Source organism: Stegastes partitus, unplaced genomic scaffold, assembly GCF_000690725.1.
Source record: "Stegastes partitus isolate 25-593 unplaced genomic scaffold, Stegastes_partitus-1.0.2 Scaffold2236, whole genome shotgun sequence".
Classification (NCBI taxonomy): Eukaryota; Metazoa; Chordata; class Actinopteri; family Pomacentridae; genus Stegastes; species Stegastes partitus.
The window spans coordinates 39,501-61,487 of record NW_007579967.1 but is presented as its reverse complement, the minus strand read 5'-3'; the positions used below and the strand labels follow the sequence as shown (position 1 = coordinate 61,487).

At 41.2% G+C, this 21,987-nt stretch overlaps 1 protein-coding gene across 1 annotated transcript; it reads left to right on the top strand.

The window, feature by feature from the left end:
- The first annotated feature begins 338 nt into the window (after positions 1-338).
- Positions 339-20,294, top strand: syt14a (synaptotagmin XIVa). The gene is made up of 6 exons (XM_008304476.1): positions 339-498; positions 3,230-3,457; positions 12,697-12,968; positions 13,047-13,496; positions 15,775-15,964; positions 19,981-20,294. Exons 1-6 carry the CDS (start codon positions 399-401, stop codon positions 20,292-20,294), a joined length of 1,554 nt encoding a protein of 517 aa, XP_008302698.1. The 5' UTR covers positions 339-398.
- Positions 20,295-21,987: the final 1,693 nt, after the last annotated feature.

The window sequence follows — 21,987 nt, the reverse complement described above, 5'->3', positions numbered from 1 at the left end:
AAGTTGGAAGCTAAAGCTTCATACTTTAATGGACGCACAGTTACGAGTGGAATTGCTGCTCTCATTTGACTTTAAAAGTTTCTCCCAAATGTCAAACTACTGACTAACAAACCAGAACACCCTCTTTGTGACAAGTGGTCTTATAAACAAGGCTTCAAAAAAAATTACAATTCAGCATTTGAGGCAAAAATCATCTGAACAATATTTTTTGATTGTTTGTTTGTTTGTTGTTGTTTTTTGTTTGTTTTTTACCAAAATGATGCAGATTTCTGAAGGGTGTTAGATGTGTTGATGATATTAAAAGGCCAACAACCTGCAACTTTAACCTTAGTATCTGTGTCCCAGTTTCTCCAGAGGTGCTGGGGTTTCTGACAGCCATCGGACTCTTCATCATCCTCATGACCTTCCTCTTCTGGTACCTCAACAACAAGTTGGCACTAGAGAACCCAGGGAGCCTGCAGTGCCTTGATGACTTCAGGAAAACCACCGAACTACAAGGTGAACATTGACAAACACTGAAGATGCTCAGTTTTTTTCCCCCAACAACGTATCAGACTTCACATTCAAAGCACTTTGTGTTGTCATTATTATGTATCTGGCTAGTGTGTGTCTGTGGTTGTCACCAGTTGGACCATGCAGTAGACGTCAGTTTACACTCTTTTGGCAAAGTTTAGGTCGCTCGCAAATTACAAGAAAAAAAGCGCAACTTCCTTAAAATACATCTTGAGATTGTGCCTGTTTGTGCTCAAGGGGCTGTTCAACAAAATGTTAGTTTTAATGCTGTGGCATATCGGTGTAAATCAAAAGTTGCTTTACACTTTGAGCTTAGGGCACAGATCAAGGATTGCACCATGACCCCTCTCAAGAGCCTCCTGAAGATCCTGCACTCATTGTTTGAGCATCAGCACTCATCGTGTCCAGCCAGTCTATAAAACGATGCAGCCCGAGGCCTGACCTGACCTCTGCATGGAGACACTGTGGCCTTTCTCAGCCCATGAGGGGATTACTGTTGCTGACAGATGTAGGCCTGTTTACTTGTCATCCTTCCACAGGGCTTCAGAAGTTTAAAAGGTTGGCGGCCCCAGGGAGCCTGCTCGGGGAGTTGTCTCTATCCCGAGAAGCCACCTGAGTTCAAAACAAAGCGAGGCCGTGTGAGGTTGTGAGGTGCTTGATTACGATGTCTGGCTGTTTCCCTGATGTTTGTTTTTGATGGCGTGTGTTGAATTGTAAAGCAATCTGGTAAAGATGAACACTACTGTCTGTTGTGTGCTGAAACCTGCTTATTTTTTAATGGTTTATTCAACAGATGTAAAGTTCTTCCTGATTTTTTGTTTTTGTTTTCTGTAACTGAATACATTTTGCTACATGTTTAGTTAAGAGAAAATTTTAAGTCAGTGTAGAAAATGTTCCAGCGTAACCCTCCTCGAGTCATTTTAAAGCTCTGCTGCCTCCTGCTGGAAGAAACATGAAGCTACAACTGTAAATGTAAAGATGCTGTAGTGGCTGTTTCACAAACATGCAACACACTGATAAATACATCACATACAATACGCTTGAATATAAAGACTGCCTCACAGTGCTATAGGACAGTTATATTTATTATTTTTCTTACAATTTATAGACAGATTGTCCTCCACTTTCTCTGCTATATTGTGTTACTTTAACATTTTAGATCCTCCCGTCTTGTGGAGTGTGTGCATGACAGTGGAAATACAATGTTAATATAAATAACGATAATAACTATCACTATTACATGTAACTATAACTTCAAAAATGACCTTATAGGCAATTAATATTTTTATTGTCACTTCTTTATTCTGTTTACAAATAAAGATTTTTTATTTTGTAATTCATAAATTAATTGCATATATGTAGAGAATGCATGTCAGTATATTGCATTTCTCTGCGTGGAAAAGGCTTACTTTCCTACATTCTTCATGAATATGTTCGGCATTTAGATATATTTCAGTTGCATAACAAGGCACCGTGTTGCATAATGTGTCTAATTGTGGACGGAGCAGCATGGCAACATTATGGCTGCAAAAACATTCAAGAGTCTTTAGCGCAGCTGAAGCTGGCTGCTGTGCAAAGTTCAGATTTTGCAAATGTTTCACCTTTCACTGTCTCTCTGTCATTTCATTTTTTTGCTTGTTTGTCTGTTTTTTTTGGAAGTGGTTGTTCTCAGCTGTCACTGATTCAAAAAATTCAAATGTTTTATTACATAATCATTGATGGTTGGAACCATAAATGCACCTGTTGTTGTTGTAAATCATCCAAAGTAACCAAAGTTTCCTCCTCAACACACTCGTCTCAGTAGGTCGTGCAAAAACAACAATCATATCTTAATTCTTTAGACATTTGACGATTACATTAAATAGTTACGGACGGTGAAGGTGGATGTTAATGCATCTCCAGCCTCCAAGACCCACATTTAATGACACATATTTTGCTTTTGCCCTTTTCCATATTGTTTAATTATGTTTTTGAGCATGTAAAAGGTCTGCAAAGTTAGAAAACACTCATCCTCACCTTTGCAAGGATCTTTAAACAGCGCTAATGGATCTGGATGTAATAAACATCCAAGAATCCCTTGACGGGAACAACAAAAGGAGAGTAAGACATCACCGCGTGACGACATTTGGAAGGATATTACGAAATGAGTCACGACATCTTGTAATTTTCTCTGCGAATCCAACCGGTACAAAACACTGAATGAGTAATGCAGATAATTAGATGCAGGAGAAATGAAATGGAGAAAGTAGCGTTGCAGGGGGAGTGTGCAGATGTTCCTTTTTGATTCTAGTGCTCTTTGACTGTTGCACTTTAGCAAAGCTTTTACTGAATAATCTGCAGCTTCTGCGTTCAGAACGATCAAATCAACTGCCGCCACCAAACACCCCAGTGCGTGTGAGTGTGTATATTATACTGCAAAGCTATGTTGCGTCCATCATGTCTCAATTATTTAATGTAACAAAGGCAGTATTCTTCCCAAACAAAGGTGTTTCAGAGGTGTTTATCAGCCCTTAAGCCGAGTGATTCTTGTAAATCTGCTGCAAGTTCTGCTCATTTTTTTAAAAAAGTACAGTTAAATTCCTTTCTGTAGAACAATTCAGACTGTAAGATTTTTTTTTTTCTCAGGAGATTTGCTGTGAAATGCATCCGTGGAGCCAGTAGAGGCTGCCACTCCACCTGCTTTCAACTAACTGTGCTCCACTCTCTCCACCAACAGACAAGGCCTACGCTGACGCCGACCTGCAGGGCTCGTCGTCGGACAGCGAGGATGAGCTGATGGGTCAGTACCAGGAAGCGGTCAGCCGCTCCCAGGGCCTCCGGGGAGGAGCCAAGGCCGCCTCCAACGCCAAACACACCGGAGGTTTCAGCTGGGAGAGCCGGCAGAAGTACAGCCCTCTGACTGCTGATTACGACGGGTACAGCAGCGAGGCCTCGGCCGACGATGGTAGGTCCTCTAATGACGTCCTCGCATTCCACCCCGGCTGGATAATGACAAGTTGTTTAAAAGATTAGGGCAGATATTTCCTCCTTATTGCCACAGTAAGCTGGAGTAAAAATGCACTGATTTTTTTTTTTTTTTCTCCTGCACCTCTCTGCCAACAAACACAAGCACACAACACACACAGCGCACACACTCATACACACTGTCAGTTAATCCAGAGAGGTGATCAAAGCAAAGCTCCCGTTCAGCACACTCTCCGTGGGAGGGTTGTGAAACAGTCAACTGTCTGCATAATCTGCACAGCCGCAGCCTCACACTTTTTTTTTCTTTTTTCTCATCTATGTTTCCCATCTGCCACGCTCGCCATCACCGCGCCGCTTTCAAGAAGTTCTTTTTTTTTTCATTTCATTTCCAGATAGGCCAAGTCACAGGAGAACACTGGCGCTGACCTCATTGGATCAGTCTGTCACGACACTAGAGGAGAAGTGTGCGCTGTTGATTTATTTAACGGTATGAAATTAACAAAAATACGGCACAGTGAGAGGTAGAATATGTGTTAATTATTCCAAAGAAATGGCTCAGGATTTTTTTGGGAAATATGAGAAGATATCAGTCTCATATCAGCAGCTGGTTGTCTTGGGATAAACACTGAGACTGGCTCTGCCCGACGACAACAGCATCTGCACGTTGACACCTTTAAATCTCAGTAATTAACACGTGAAGTCTTGTTTGTTGAATTCGTACAAAAACCAAAGTGTTAGAATTTTTTGTGAGGCTTTTGTGGTGGACTAATTTTTTTGGCGGGTAGCGCTGACTTCCTGAGGTGTTGTTGTCACCGCAACGTGCCATTTTTTTTTTTTTTTCACTTTGGTGTTTGCACAGATAAAACAAACAGCAAAGTGTGAGCTTTAGTGTCACTGGAAAGAATATTATTCACACAGAGCCAGGCTACCTGTTACACCTTTTTTTCCCAGTTTTTATGCTAAGCTAAGCTAACTGATTGCTGGCTGTAGCATATTCTAGCATATTCATTAATATCGATGCTCTCATTTAATTCTGTAACAACTTGAATAAGCTTGTGTGAAGAAATTAAGAAGGGAAATAAGTCAATTAACAATTGCATTTTATCTGTTGCGAAGGGAGTTATTGAAAATAGCTGCGAGAAATGTAAAAACATAAAATAAAGCTGCAGCTGTGATGCTTAGCCGTTGTTGTGTTTGGACACATTCTAAGACGCCTGTACTCGACATCCTCAGCAGGAATCAGACGTTTCTTTCTTTCTTTTTTTTGTCTGCCGGTGTTTTTCAAAGACAAAAACAATCTAATCTGTGCCAGGGTGCTCAATCGGTGAATCATGTCTGAACCAGTTTTGTGTTATATAAGACAGTGGGATCCAAGGCTGAGTGTCTGGCACAATCTATTTAAAGCAATGTTTGAATGTGTAGCTGAGGGATAAATAGTGCATGGCATGCTTCTGACTCCATTAGCGAAGAAGCAACGCGCCGCACAAGGTTGTCGTTATGCAAGTGCCGCGAAGGCTGAACGTCTCCTCGTAATCGCTGGATGGTCTCTGTCATCCTCAGCTCAGTTCAGGATTTTAGGGTGATTTTTACAAAACAATGCAAGATGGGAAAATCAGTGAAATCATATGTGGAGATTTTTAGGTAATTCTGGAAAGCATAAGCAGAAATTCAAGTGTAACACGAATACATTTTCTGTTAAAAGAGACGTGCGTCGTGTGATGCAGTATATCCATCCATCCATCCATTATCTATACACCGCTTAATCCGCACTAGGGTCGCGGGGGGGCTGGAGGCTATTCCAGCCGACTTAGGGCGAAGGCAGGGGACACCCTGGACAGGTCGCCAGTCTATCGCAGGGTGAGGCAGTATATATTAAAAATTATATATATACAAAAGTATGTTGATTGAAATTTCACTGGAGTGTTAGCATACCTTTGGAGGGCGCTGTATATTCTCCAACAACACTAGTTAAGTAAGATCATCTCTTAAAACAGCAATTCCAGTCTTAATGACTTGTGACGCCTTAAAACTTCATGGCAACTAGAACATCAACTAAGAATCATTTCCATCATTAATTAATTTGCTCATCAAGTGTCTTTCTTTTGTAAGATGTTGTAAAATAGTTCACATGTATTTTAGAAAATATTCAAATCATTGTTTTGACCAATCAACAGTCAGTTTGCTGTGACACACTATCCTATAAAACATTATTTATTGTCAAAAAGGTCAGTGATACGACACAATAAGTCAACAATTCAGTGAGTTAACAAGCATGACGCCAGCAAGAATTATAAGAATGTATAATTTAATGCTACTAATATAAAATAAAAGAGAAAATGTACACATCTGTGAAGCAATTTTCTGTTGAATACTCATCATGAGTTATATATATATTTACCAGCTAGGACCAGTTCAACTAAAGACCCATTCCTTCCCTTATTCTCTTGGATTAATCACAGCAACTGGACTTGCTTTAGTTCCTTGAAGACGTTTCACCTCTCATCCAAGAGGCTTCATCAGTTCTGACTGACTAGTTGGGTATCATAAGTATCTGGAACTCCCAACTAGTCAGTCAGAACTGATGAAGTCTCTTGGATGAGAGGTGAGACGTCTTCAAGCAAGTCCAGCTGCTACGATTAAACTACGAGAATAACCATGACCTGGATGACTGAGAATCTTCACAGACGACCCCCCCTTTGTTGTGTTAGAATATTTGTGGAGTGCCAGAGATGAAAAAATAGTCTTTATGTATTAGAATAAAATAAAAACTGTATGTAAAAATAACTTGTTGTTAAACTGCTGTCTGAGAAAATTCCACTGATGAAATTTGCCGTCTTGCTTTGCACCACATAAGAAGAACTTTGATTGTTCTCAGCAACGCACAAATTTAAACAAGTCTTAATGCTGAGTCTTAAGAGGTAATTTAGAATTAACACGCGGATGTGACGAAGCAGCGATTTTGTAACTTTTCATTTAATTCATTTTAAAGAAGGCATTTATATTTTTATTTTTTCTGCCTTGTCGTCTATCAGCAGTCATATGATGTAGTGAAGCTTCTTCAGAGAGACACACGCAGGGATTTGAGTCATGAGTGCCTGGCAGCAATTATTAGAAATTTCCTTGGTTTATTTATACGACAACGTCTTAGCTATGGGAGATCTTGTGTTGCTTTTTTGTGTGTGTGATCTTAATACCCTTAAAGGTTTCAAGGATTATATAGCAAATTGGCAGATGATGTTTTTATTTATATGAAAAAAAAAGATTCCCGGAATACCAGAAAATGCAGCTATAGCTCCAGCTTCTTTAAACTTTTCCGCTCATCGGATGATCGATCAGGTCGCTTGTGATTCACGGCACACTAATCCAGTCTGTAGCCAGAAGAGGAAGTGAAGGAAAAAGTAGTGTGTCCATCCACTTGGGTTGAAAGTAGTGGAGCTTCATTATTTTCCTCCCTGTGGTAAGGCTTTGATGGCTGTGGTTTTCTTTCCCACCAAGTCATCATGGATCCCAGCAAGCCACTATGGATCCGCAATCACGAAGGAGCGGCCTCATACCTGTACTGACGTCAGGTCACGCCGGCCCTCCGAAACAGAAAAACATTTTTCGACACCGGTGGGGAAGCTCCCGTGATATCCCTGCGACAGTCGGAGGATGTTCATTTCTTTTAATTTCAAACAAGCGGCCGTGAAAGCTCGGAGGTGCCTGTAATATTTTCTCTTGACTCCCACTGCTGCTGCTGCTTGTGTTTGTGTGCCAGTATGAAGCGCTTTATCCTCAGGACATATGTATTATACATGAGGAGGATTGTGCCGGAGCTACAGAATAGTGGGGTTGGTGCCCTGGTGGCTCCGCTCAGCCTCCCAAAATAGGAACTAAGCAGAAAGAAAGAAATGATCCACGGTTTGTCTGGACCAACTGCCTTTTTTTTTCTCCCCTCCCTCTGAAGTTAGCGCTCTGGCATGACCCCCTGATGTGAACATACATTACACAGCAGCTTGACACAAGACTTTTTACTAGTTTCTCATTCATGTGGACAGCAGTGTTATAAATCAGCCAGTGGAATCATTCAGAAAAACAAATTCATTAAAAGTAATTGCTGGCCATTATTAGCAGAGTCACTTGCATTTACTGTTATATTGAGTTATCTGTGTATAATAAGCTGCCTTACATAAGAAACGGTGGAAAAGTTTTTCTCCGTACATTTCCAATGAGATGCCAGTGGTACTCAGAGGCATCATGAGTAGGTCTTAATAGTTTGGTATTTTGGATATCACTCTAATTCTACACAACAATGATGCATAAAGTAAGAAAACAGCTTAAGCAGCTAGCTTGATCAGTGCCTGACCAAGCAAAGCCCTTTTCAGACATGGGATACGTAACATTTCTGGGTTCATCAGTGTGTTAAAGTCATTCAGACATTGACTACAATCCATATGGCTGAATCCAAATCAACAGCAAGCTCGCCAAACTGTCCAAATAACTAACAGCATAGGTTATTTCCATTTCCTAAACACTGCAAATTCTGTCCATGTGTAATGATAATCTACTAGTTTAAAAATGCAAAAATAAAAGTATCCCACAGCTGTGACGGAGCTGCAGGACTCGACCTGAGGACGGCTGCTAGCTAACAAATGAACATCTCTCTTGCCTAGAAGGTGTTTTATGATTTTGGCAGCAAACTAAAAAAGTCTTTCTCAAACCACTGCTAAAAGTGATACAGAAATGTTACTAAGTCTGACCGAGTGAGATTGCTGTTGTGACTTTTATTTAAAGTTAGGTCGGGGTAGGGCTGCAAGGTGGCGCGGTGGTTAGCATCGTGGTTAGCATTACAGCAAGAAGGTCGCCGGTTCGCGTCCCGGTGAGGACACCTGGGATCTTTCTGTGTGGAGTTTGCATGTTCTCCCAGTGTAGCGTGGGTTCTCTCCGGGTTCTCCGGCTTCCTCCCACAAGGTCCAAAAACATGCTGAGGTTAATTGGTGATTCTAAATTGTCCGTAGGTGTGAATGTGAGTGTGCTTGGTTGTCTGTCTCTAAGTGTAGCCCTGTGATAGACTGGTGACCTGTCCAGGGTGTCCCCTGCCTTCACCCTGAGTCAGCTGGGATAGACTCCAGTCCCCCTTGCTACCCTAGTGAGGATGAAGCGGTGTATAGATAATTGATGGATTGATAATGGATGGATGGATTGGTCGGGGTATTCATTCAGATATAAAGCCGACATATTTAGATGACGCCAGAGTCACTGAAAGGATCCATATAGTCAGCATGATATACCAAAATGCTGCTTTTAACACCAGTTTTTCTTATTGAATGAGATATAACACATTGAGCTTTACAGGTGGTGCTATGCAGTTGTATTTTGGACTGTCGGGCTTTAAGCCTCAGCTAATTATCCTCTGGCTGTATTTTCATTTTTAACAAACACACATTAGAGTGGCTCCAGTCTTCCCATACAGACTAAATCTTAGGGAGAAAACAAATTAGTTAAAGTCCCTTACAGGGAAGGAAGTTCACTTATTCAGAATTTTAAGGACGCAGCAGCAATTAGTGACAAGATTTGTAGGTAATACTAAGCAGCTGCATGTAAGACGCACATTCTGAGGAACAAGTGCAGCGCTTGCTGATAAGCTGTGGCCTCTCAGCTATGAACAGGAAGCGACTGCGTTTTCTGTGACATGTACTAATAAAAATGTGAGAATGTCTTCACTGTGGTGCAACACAGGAGTGTTTTTTTTTTTAACACACAGGGATAATTCAACACGTCTCGCTCAACCTCACACATGTGACATGCTTCTCTTCTCACATGCAAATCGATGTAGCGAAGGTGAGATCAAACTATGTTTACATGCAGGGATCCAGTTGCAGATGCCTTTTTTATTCTTCTCTCTCAGCAGTCGTAGTCCTACTTGTTGTTATCTATGAATTGTTTTTAATTCAGATGTAGAACCTTGTGTGTAGAAATATTATATATAATAGACCCACGATGTCCTGGCTCCAAAGTGAAGCCCACAATTTAATGTTTCTCCAAAAGGTACTCGTGAAATATAGATATTAGAAAAAATATCACTGATCAAGATGAAAAATGTGATGCTGGAGTCTCTTCATGTCAACCAAAAGGTTTCAGATGAGCCAACAGTGTGATAACTGCGTCTTCCTGTTAGTTGCTATTACAATTATTATTGCCCACTTAAATAATTCATCATTCCTCCCTTGGATTTTAACTTCGCTTTTAGCATTTTTCTACAGAGAAGATATCCTCACTCTCTCATTCTGAGCCAACAGGAGTAAAACGCACCACAAAAGCTCATTTGCTTTTATAGTTTGGTGGCAGAAGTGGAAGTGAGCTTCAGAGGGAGGCAGGTGTTTCCCAACGTTTCATAGAAATACCATCATATATAGTATGTCTATGCTTGGTGACAAAGTTTAGCTTTTTTTTTTGTGAACACCAGTTACACTAGAATTAGAATTAGAATAAAATTTTATTGATCCCTTCTGTACAAGACCTCAGGGAAATTGCTACACCAGAAAAAAACAACACAACACCAACATAAAATCAACAACAACAACAGCATTCAAAATTCTAAATCAAAATCAGCATTCAAATTCAAAATCATTCAAAATCAGCAACAACAACAGCAACAATAATAACAATAATGATAATAATAACATATTACAGTATGCAATATACAGATACAGTAACATATTGCACACAGTCTGGTGATAGAGCATGATGCTCTATCTCACCCCAATGTCCTCACTCCTCACCCCTCACCCCCTACCTCTCCCCACTTGCTGCTCCTCCCCCTCCCCCCGAGCTCAGAGTTGAACATTGTTTTGTTGAAATCAGGATGATGCTTCTTCTGCTGTAAGCTTCGTTCATTAACAGCAGCCTGCTAACTGATGCTGACCGTTTGCATCACTGCTGCATTATTGATAGCCCCTGATGCTGGATTGTTTGCTTTGTAAATCTTGACTGTCTTGCACAACAACAAGGCACCAGGAGGTCGGATGTGTTCCACCTGCTCACAGCCACGGAGAGGACAATGAGGTGCATCTGCTGTCGTTCTCACCCCGAGATATTTGTACCTGAGTTTCAGGCTCTAGATTCACAAATCCAAAACTGTTTCCCCACTTAAAGAGGTACAAGAAGGCAAAACAAGGAGAATGCCAGTACAGAGGGGATGAAACTGTGTGAAGGAAGGATGGGTGAGACGAGAGGAGGAATGGTAACCATCCCAATTAGTGGGCTGGAGAAAAGAGTAGTGCTTTTCCACAGCAGCTTCCATCAAATCAACCGCCCCCGGCTCAGCAGGAAAAAAGCTGCTCAAAATGGATTTGCTCCTTTTATCAAGCCCTCCATGACACTTAGTTAAGACTCCTTTGCCTCCATCCTGCCACTGATATGTGCCACTTTGAGCTGGTGTCTCACTGACATTATTAAGAGTGAAAGTTTCAAGAACTCGGGAGAAAGCTGGAACAATGTGTTGGAGGAATTACGTCATCACAGTGTTGGCTTTTTCCAAAAGTTAGGAGACAGCACAAGAAGAGATTTTTTTTTTTCCCCAAGTTATTTTTTTCTTCCTTTTTTGTTTTTTTTTTTTTTTTTTTTTTTTTTTTTTTTTTTTTTTTTTTTTTTCCTTTGCAAGAGTCTGGGTTTAAAGCACTCCTCGCCAGTGTCCCTATGGGAGTATTAGCATCGGCTGCTCAATTTTTGTGAATCCAAATTGGACAAGGGAGGCAGATTTGAGAATGCAGCTGACAACACTGTTCAAGGTTCTTTGTAAGTGCCACAGAAATGTTCAGTGTAGCCTTAGTCTTTGCCTTCCAGGCACCTGAATCATTTAGAAAGGTGAGAGGCATGAAATCTGAGGCAGATTAAGAAGTATTCGGTTCAGTCCTTCAATGGTGCATATCTGATGTTTTATTTAGGTTGTGCATTCAAAAGATTCCTCTCACAGAGCGCATTATGCTCATGAGGACACGCGGCGTAAGATCCATTTGTCAGACTGAAGACGTCTGTGATGAAATGCATACCGCAGTCTGTCTCAATGGCAAAGACCTGCACGAACGACGTGTTTTACCCAAAAATTAGAACCTCAAATATCATTTAGCACTGAGATGAAAATAAAGGATAAACATCTGCACTCACTTGGCTAATGTGATCATTTAAACATGATCTAAATCTATAATTATTTATTGATAATTCCCAGTACAGAAATATTTTTTTAAGTATTGCTGGTTATCTAAGGGTGTTTGTTTAAATCTTTCAAGTCATACACATTTTATTTCTAATTAATAATTTGCAGGGTTTTGGAATATAACTCAAAGTGTAATTTGAAATATATTTATCTTCTTTCAATTGAAATTTTGATAATTTGTAGACCTCCACAGTCAGTTTTATTCTGTCTGTGTTTTAATGTTTGGTTCTTTAATTTTTTTGTTTCGTTTTTTTAAGTTGTCTGTTGCTGTTGTCTCTACATCTCATGTGAAGCACTTCTTGTGGATTACAGTGCAATTGCTCAGCTTAATTTTTAGTAACAACTGTTATGTAGGGCAATGTTTTATATTTTTACCTGTCAACAACTTCCATGAAAAGATAAAAACCAACAATGATTTGACTGGATTCAAATGAGTACAATAATTACTGCTGTGTGTCCAAAGCTTTGTGCAGTATATCTGTCTTCAATGTGCCATAGAGTTGCATTGTTGCCTCAACGACTGTCTAAAGTGTGTTTGTAACGTGTTTGAGCCACACTTTGGTGGCATGTTCTTTTGTTATTCTGAACATGGCCATTATGGTCCAGTAGACCTGCGCATGCTGTCCTGCTGCTGTAAATGCTTATGACTGAACCAAATCTGTGGCTGAAAATAGTCCCCATCTAATGCACCGTTTCCTCCTGTTTGAGTAGCGTTTATGTCACCCAGCTGTTGCTTTTTGTTAATAGAATTATAAGTATATATTTGAGAACCTTTCTTTTTGATGATCTACGCAAGTACAAATGGGCTGAGAGCCACTGGTAAGTCCTGAACTACTGAGAGATCGCCAACGCTCTGTTGTCTTTTCTGTATTTGTTGACTTTGACAAGAATACAGAATATAGGGAACCTTATCTTTTAACGCAACAGTGGAGCCGTGGAGAGGTCTGATATTGCGCTTCACTTTCATATGCTATAATGCATATTATTGCGTCTGTATCTTATTGTGGTGATTTCTCCCCAACCAGCCAACTGCATCCAGCGGATGAGACGGACGCCACCACTGGATGAGCTTCAGCCGCCGCCCTATCAGGATGAGAACGGCTCACCGAGGATGTCCTGCACTCTGTCAGACCTGGGCGACGCCAAGTGTGATCTGTCCCACACCAGCGGCAGTCCCCACCTTTCCTTTGGCAAGTGTCCCAGCGAGGGCAGCGACGGCCATGAAACTGAGAGTTACCTCAACAAGGGCTATGAGGAGGATGTACCCAGCGACAGTACAGCTGTCCTCAGCCCAGAGGTAAACGCCAGTGATGTGATATATGACTTGTACGTGGAGCTTTTTGTTGCACATTAAACATCCCATTGGTTTCTTTAGGACATGTCAGCCCGTGGATCAGCGGCGCAGCTCCCTAAAGGTTACGAACCAGACCCCGTTGCAAAGTACGGCACCCTGGACATTGTGTTCGACTACGACTCGGAGGAGCAGCAGCTGGCGGTGACCATCATGGCGGTGACGGACCTTCCTGCCCTCAAACGCACCGGTAACATCTCCTGGCAGGTCCACCTGGTGCTCCTGCCCACCAAGAAGCAGAGGGCGAAGACCGGCATCCAGAGAGGCCCGTGCCCCATCTTCACCGAGACCTTCCGCTTCAGCCATGTGGAGTCAGAGATGATCAGCAATTACGCCATCCGATTCCGCCTTTACAGTATGCGACGGATGAAGAAGGAGAAGGTGCTCGGGGAAAAGGTGTTCTACCTCACCAAGCTCAACCTTCAGGGCAAAATGTCTGTGCCGGTCATATTAGACCCATGCTGTGTGCTCCCGGTAAGGAAGATCAAAGCAGGTGTTCACTTTCAAGCACTCGCTCAACAGCTCACTAATTGCTCCTCTCTGTTGATTGATCTTTCTCCTGATTGGATAACATTTTCAGAATGGGGTCATATTTTGCAGAGCTTGAAAGAGTATAAAGATCTTCTTAGCTGAACCCGGTACTTTTGTTGTGCTTGTTGGTTTAGTGTTTCTCAGGAGCAGAGGATAGCGTGACGCTGCCTCTGTCTCATATCAGAGAATAAACAACAATTGATTTACTTGTTTTTTTTCAGTTGCTCGCATTTAAAAGTTGCAGCAATTTAAATAAATTTCAAAGGCTACAAAGAAGAAACGCAGCCTTAAAAAGGAAGCTTGTTAAAGCGAATCTTAAACCACAAGGGTGCATTAGCATATTCCTAGATTAGTTTACTTGCTTTTTTAGTTTCTTGCAATGTTTTTTTAAGGTGAACAATTGGTGGGGAAAACTAAGCACAAATGCCTGAGAATTACTTAATTACTCATGCATGGATCCAGACATTCAGCTGAACCTATACTTCTTGATAGACACCTCTGCAGAACAGTTAATGTCAATTACCTTTAGTGTGGCAAGTCTGTCATGGTTTGGATTTCTCCACATGTTTTAGTGTTGTGTATATTGATGTAGTATGTGACACTCTGCATTTCAGCCCTGGGCTATTTATTAAACTTTCCACCTGAAAAATATCCCCAGCTGCTACATAGTAAGGCCAAAAAGAAGACACTTGGTCTCCTCTTAACTATCAACAGGACAAGAAGTCAGATCTGAAAAACTTGCTTCAGCCCAGATAAAACTGTAAATTAGAGAGTAAATAACATCTAATGAGTGCTGAAGTTACTGAACCTGTTCAAAAAATTATGTACTGAAACTCTACAAAACTGAGTCTTGTACTATACAACCTCCTCATTGAGTCTACCACAGGCAGCAGTCTGACTCACTGGATGTACACTATGCATAAGTCTCCATTTTTGTTGCGGCATATATGTCACCTTCCCCTCTGCTTCCACTATCTGCAACCTATCATTTTCAAAATCTCCTTTACCACAGGAAACAACAACAGTAGCCACCAAGCTGCAAGCTACATGCTGAATATGTCAAACTTGTCTTAGCTTTGGATCGTACAATGAGGGAGGACAGTGTTCGCCTCCCTGCCTGCAAAACTTCTACCATAACAATTCCCCCAACATTGTGGAGGGGCACCGTTGCTGCATCCTGGGCTTAGTACCATCCAAGATGATTGTGTTTGATTGAAAGAAATACAAACAAACCGTTTTCCTCTACAGCAGAGTGATAAAGAGGCAGACCATTCTCCAGCACTGACACTGAAGAGATACTGGCTAAGCCAGACTACACAGTCTGCAACCTTTTTATAGGTTATAATAACCAATATAGGAAGATCTAGAACCAAAAACCAAAAACACAGCTTCAGACATATAAGGGATAGATTATGTGTATCTGTGTATGCTGCAAACATTAGCATGCTCTGGTAAATGCAGACTACTTGTTCTTAGAGCTGCTACAATTAATTGATTATTAAACGCATCACCAACTGTTTTGGTAATTGATCAATTGACAATAAAATGATCATTTGCAGGTTTTGGTTACTGGTTTTACAGGTTGCAGCTAGCCGATCGAATGCAGTGTTTCTCAGTGTTTTGAGACAGGTCTTGTGTTAGTCTTTTATGCTTACACAGTATTTTTCATATGGTTGCTTCCATGTCAGGCTTAGGGCTTAGCTTAGGTTAACATTATTGAGATACTTGACTGAGATTTGGTTGGTGTGAGGAGGCATTGCTAGAAACAGCTGGTTGGGGTTAGGTCTTAGTTTGGATTCACCTTCAGCTGATGGGACACAGAAACTGATGGGAAAAGAAAGAGATCAGTGCTTTTATCCAGCTCATGCTGCTAACGAGCTAGCTAGCCTCAACTGATGAAACTGTACAGATATAAAAATCCTCACTTGCATTTTAAAATGCTAAGTTGCTGAACATTTTGAATGTTTAAACTACATGTGATGTGCACGAACAGAAGGCTTGCCAGGGGAAACAACAGCAGCTGTGGGGGGGGCTGCAAGGCACTGTCATCAGCATTGTAATTCACTTGTGTTCTGGGTTTTGGAAACACTATTTATAGCAAGAGGATGATAAATGTGTGGTGATAAAAAAAAAAACAACTGATAATCATAAATATTTAATTTACCATAATGAATTATTGATATTGCACTAGAATTTTGTGAATGTCTGCTAACATTTCCAGGGCGGTGAATCCCAGGTCAGCCTCTCAGACATGACATGCAGTGAAAGCGCCTCATCATTCCAGTCAGTCAGTCAGACTTCCACACCAGAGATCCTCGTGGGCCTGGTGTACAACGCCACAACAGGACGTCTCTCTGTCGAAGTCATCAAAGGCATCCATTTCAAAAATCTAGCTGCCAACAAGCCACCCAGTAAGTATCCTAAACGGTTCTGTTGTGTAGTTGTGGAAAGAGCAGTGAACAGAGTTGTGTGGTTTGTTTCAAATACTAGAATGGAAAAGGACAAGGTGAGTCTGTGCATAGAGATTAGTGTTAGGCAGCAATTATGCAACTTTAATCTCAGTCATTCGTTTATTATTAATATATATTTATATGTAGTATGTGCTTTCTTTTTCTCAACTATACCCAAAAAAGATTGACACTATGCACAGCTTGTAACTTCTCCGAATGAGAGATAGTCTGATCTATCTCAGCTGCACTACCTGCTTTTCAGTTTTCCTCTGGTTTGATCCCTTGTTTCCCTCATTTCCTGGTCAGTCTCCTCAGTCAGCTTCCAGGGATCCGAGCAGCAAGTTCATACAAAAAACTGCCTCTTGTTGAACTTTGTGCAATGTTGTTGTTGGCTCTCTGACCCTGTTTCTCTTTCCTCGCATCTTATGTTATGTCTGCACCTGAAATTCTCTCACCCTACTACCTTTTTGACATCTTGGTCCGTTGTTTTTCTTACTGCTGTCCAACCCTTGTTGTCAGACGGGCTGTTCTGTTGTCTAAAACACTTGATAGGTGGACAGGTTTATATTATCCGAGGTGAGTCTCTGTTCCTGCCCCAAAGTGAGGTGCTCTAGGTGTTGAATAAAACCTTTGTATCTTCATGGATGCAGTTAGATGGAGTTCATTGTAATTGATGTGTTTCATTTATTGGTTTAACTGCCTTCTGTTCAAGATGATTTCAATTGAAATAGTTTTACTAAAATGAATGACTTATGAGGAAATACAAGAAGGTGACACACACAACATTTAAAAGCACAACTGCCCCTGCTAAAAGGGTGTCTGACACTTTCAAATTGACCCATTATTTGTTTACTTTATGTAAATTGGCATTTTGAGAAATACACTTACTTGCTTCCTTGCCAAGAGTTAGATGAGCAGATGGATGTGACTCTTGTGTCTGTATGCTATATATGAAGCTAGAGCTGATGGCCAGCTAGCTTTGCATAAAGACTGGAAAAAAAGGGGAATACAGCTAGCTTTGCTCTGACTAAGGGTAGCAAATTATTTCAGGAGTCTCCTCTGATGACGGTGACAGTAAGACATGACACCAGGAAACAAACAACTCTTTCCGGTTAAATAAATAGTGTGACACATAACGTATGTAAAAATGTAAAATACCATCTGTTTATAACACTATTTTTGTTTTAGGTCAAACTGATGCCGAACAACCTCATACCTGCATTCTCAGTAATGGCCAGCAGAGGGCAACTCCTCTGGTTACAAACATAAGTCAGATTGTATAGAAGTCTATGAGAAAATAACACCATGTCTCACTTGATTTGTTACTTCAGTAAACATTTTTCTATTGAATTAATGGTCTCAGTTGGTAGTTTCAAGTCTCCGTTAATTTAATATGATGTCTATTTTGTAAATTATGATCTAAATTCAGAGGAAAGTAGATCATCAAAAGACCAAGACAGCAACAGCCCAATGCAAACTCGAGACTTCAAAACAGTAGTCCACAAACCAATAGACAATGAGTTTAACTTCAACTTTATTGATTGAAAAAAACAAGATAAAACATGTCAGTTGCAGAGCTGGTAGGTGGGCTTTTCTTTATTTTGTATGTAGCCAAGCTTGCTGTTATTCCCTGTTTTTGTTCTTTATTCTAAACTACAAGTCTTCTGGCTGTAACACCGTCTTTAACAGACAAATATCAATCGTCTTATCTAACTTTCAGTAAGAAAGCAAATATGTGTATATAATAAGGATGAATTACTGCTATTCTTATTGTTAATTCTTCACCCACGCACTTTTTAACACTCATCCATGAAGATACCTGCTCGTTACAAACGTCGTTGCTCCATCTTTGACGGTGCACATCATGCATGCAGCCTTGTAGCCACCACCTGGCCTCCTTTACCCGTCTCTCATCTTTTGTGTGCTCGTGATGTGTGATAGTCCTTCATGTTTTCACTCAGAGGTAACGTTTTTCATGCTAAGTCGATCCATTTTGCTTGGCGGCATATTGCCAGCTCGAAGGAAATGTTGTGCATCATTGACTGCTGGCTTTATTCAAACAGTACACTTTGGCATGCTTTGGGTGTAATTTTGTATTTTTCAGCTGCGGCAGATAAAGAGAAACAGGACTTCTGTAATAGAGTAGCATAAATATTCATCCACGAGACACACTGCACTGTCCTCCCATTAATTGCCACGCTCCTTGTATTCACAAATGTCTCCCAACTAATGACTAGCTGCCAGATTCTGATATTGTTTGCACTTTCCTGAATAGCGTATCCACATACTGTAAAGTCCTCAAATTGTGCTTTGGAAAATAGTCACATCTGGTAACACTGAAAAAAACTTTTGTGCAAAATCCTCATGAAGGCCTTGATTGACTTTGTGCGTCTTACAAAGTGGAAAGAGCACGGTGAAAGATGCGGAGCAATTTCAAAGCTCCTTTTCTATCATTTCAAAACAGTACCAAGCCGACGAGTCAAGTTAATCATCAGCCGCAGCCCCTCTCATTCAGCAACAATAGCACAGAGCCATGCATCACCGCTACTGACCACTTAAGACATCCACAGCTCTACAGAGCCCATTCAGCAGCAGTCAAAAAAGAAATCAAGGCTATTTTTTTCACTCTGCTTTTATGTCAAAGAGAGCAACTGAATGTGTGATTCAAGGCGGTGAGCTAGGCGTTGGAAGGCAGCTGGCACTCGACAGCATGAAAGCCTCGGCAATTCATTCCTTATACTCCCTCTTAGACAGGAACATAATACACAGCATTATTATGGAGTATGGTTGTAGACGAGGGGCGAAACACTCTCAAAGACCCATTGTGATTGCTAGTCTTGCCTCGTTTACTTTCAGCTGGATTTATGGCTTCAGTTTATGTCATGATTTCTGCATGGAAATGAGGAGTGAATAAGGAAAGCGTGAATGCTGAAATCACTTGATAATGGCAGTGTTTCTTCGTTTGCCTTTTCCGTCTTTGGGGTTAAATGAATGAGATTTATCAGGAATGCTGTTTTTTTTTCTTGGAATATGTGCTGACTTCTGATAAAATAGGATCAGCTGGGAAGTAAAAGGTGTAAATGTCACACAAACCAGGAGTATCAGTTACATGCTACTGGATCATGACTCATGGTTGGAGTCGTGTTACTAAACTCCTGATTATTTCTATACCACTGAGAGGATAGTGTTCCCTGTTTGATTGCACGGATCTTAAGATAGATTCATTTTTTAACATCTCATCTAAAAAGGTTAATGCCGCGTTAGAATTATGCAGCAGTCACTTGCTATACAACAGACCTGCACATCCTCCAAAATATGTGAGTCACGTTTTGGACGGAGCACATTTTAGGACATTGCCGTGGGCTTCAAAAGTCTTTGCACAAGTCCTGTCATGACACTGACTTTACATCAAAGTCAGGGAAAATAATAGCAACTCCTCGAGGTATTTTACTGATGAATTAATTAATTTTAGCGACACCTCATCCTCTAAGCGCAAGCAGACATACCCCTAACTTTCTCCAGTCCGTTTTATCTTCGACGTTATCCTCCACTTCAGGTTAGACATACAGTAGTTGCATAGCAACAAGACTAAAGTAACGCTGCCTGCATCTTTTCAGTCCTTGCTCTGTTATCAGAAACACTCACAGCTGTGCTTTGTGTTTGATCAGGAGAAAACCACATCCTATGTGGTCATGATCTTACACATCAACTGCTGTGACGTTATTACAAAAACAAACGCTTTGTGGGGGAAATGTGTCACATTGTACTTTGCTGCAGACAAACACAGCTGCGGCAGGTTGTAATGCTGGAATTCAACGAGAAAACACCGGAGACACAAAAGGGTTTTGCACAAAGGATCCATGACTGAAGTCGGTACCTGATTGACTAGAAAACATCTTAATATTTTAGCATTGCAAGCCATATATTTCCTGCATCATTTCCCCCGTAACTGTCTACTCCACCTGCTTCTTGTCTAGATACATACGTTAAGCTGACCTTACTCAACTCCATGGGCCACGAGATGTCCAAGTGTAAGACATCCATCTGTCGAGGTCAGCCCAACCCCACCTACAAAGAGACGTTTGTCTTCCAGGTAGCTCTTTTCCAGCTATCGGACGTCACGCTCATCCTCTCCGTCTACAACAAGCGCAGCATGAAGCGGAAGGAGATGATTGGTTGGATTTCCCTGGGCCTCAACAGCTCCGGGGAGGAGGAGCTCACCCACTGGACTCAGATGAAAGAGTCTAAAGGACAGCAGGTTTGCCGCTGGCACAGTTTGTTGGAGTCCTAACAGCGACGGAAGAGTGAGTGGAGAAAGTGGGCGAGGACAGCTGCGCGGAGCAGTTGTCATCCCAGATGGGCAAGAAATGGATAAGTTCAGCCGGGAGAGAGGAGTGTGACAGCCGTCTGGTGAACCGGGGTCAGTGGCGATGAAGAGAAAAGAGACAGAACCACATGTGTCTGCACTCAGAGTTGTTCAGCTTGGCTTGCCATAAGCATTTTCATGGTACTGTTGGCAAAATCACTGACAGCTGTTGATCAGTAGTATGGCTAGTGATGCAATGTCTTTTTTTTTTCATGGATCGCCTTGTAATGACCTTTAAGTTTCTGTAGGTGGCACTTTTTTGTCCATTGAACTGATTGCTCCAGGAAGCAGGTTCTGGATAACACCGTTGAGTAACTTATTGTCCTGTAGCTTTGTGTGCCCACACCTCCAGCTTTAGGTTTAAATGAGGGTTATAAATTAGAGTCTGTTGGATTAAAAGTCATTCAAAGTTTCATCAAGAAAATAGCTCCTAATTCACATAGAATGTCTGTTTTCTTGAGGAGGCTGCACCACCACCGTTGAAGGCAGCCACTTTCTGACCGTGAGCGGCGGCTTCCTACATCAAGACGACATTCTGGATTTTGGAGATTTCTATATTCACAACCTTCTCTGTGGCTTTTGTCATTAGTTTGAAGTAGGTGGTGTGTAAGCCATGTCATGGATTTCCCTGTAGCAGCCAGTGTTCAACGACATTTGAATCAGAGTCAGAGGATAGTTGTTGGTTTATAGCCACGTTCTCCTAAAGACAACCTTCTAGTTGAGGGAACTAATGCCAGGATTCCTTCAATGAACTAAAATGTTCCTTCAACCTTTTGTTATCAGTGTTTCTTCTGCAGTCTAAAGACCTGTAGAGGTTAGTCAGCTGACATATAAATAATCTTTATCAGTTGACTTACCTGACCAACACAAAACAATTATGTTTAACTACATTTGAGGTCAACCTTCTCCTTTGAGTTTGCCATCTCAAATTGGAGGTCTTCATCTGTAGAAATTCTTCTAGAGCCCATATTATGCTTTTCGTTTTTAAATTTCCCTGACTGTATTATATCTCAATCGTACATTTAAAGGTTCTGCAAACTTATAAATCCCAAAGTCCACGACAAAGGGATATATTCTCCATTATTCAACACTGACCCATACCTGCCTGAGACAGCTCAGTACAAGTGCAGGCTTTTCTTCCATGCAGCACATTTGTGTAACGTCTAGGTTTTGCTAGTTTGGTCCTCAAAAAAACAACAGAGAGAAATCCATTGCCCGTGGCGTCACTGCAATTTTCTACTTCGCTCTCGAGTTTAAACATCTCCACATATCTGTAGTTAAAGCTGGAGGTGTGGCTACACCATGCTAACTGCTAATGCTAACCGCACTTATTGTTATGTGTTAATCACAGTCGAATCATCATTTCTGGTCTAGAAACATGCAACATGTCACTTCTTCCATCCAGTGAAAACATTGGTGGGAGTTTCATAAACTGAATACGGATGCTGTAAAGGTTAAATGTTACTTTACCAAAGTTTGATCCACCACATCTCAGTGTGTCTCCTGCAGACGTTGTGCAGTTTTCTGTTTCATTCGGACGTGTGCAGGACTCTGTGGGGACGGGATGGAAGATGCTTTAATCAACGACCATCTTAAGAGCAACCGATTCAAACAGCTG

Excerpts from the sequence above, each read along its gene's own strand:
- syt14a (XM_008304476.1), top strand. The coding sequence starts at position 399 with ATGACCTTCCTCTTCTGGTACCTCAACAACAAGTTGGCACTAGAGAAC. Across the intron at positions 13,497-15,774 it reads ACCCATGCTGTGTGCTCCCG|GGCGGTGAATCCCAGGTCAG; the intron begins GTAAGGAAGATC and ends TAACATTTCCAG. Across the intron at positions 15,965-19,980 it reads AGCTGCCAACAAGCCACCCA|ATACATACGTTAAGCTGACC; the intron begins GTAAGTATCCTA and ends CTTCTTGTCTAG.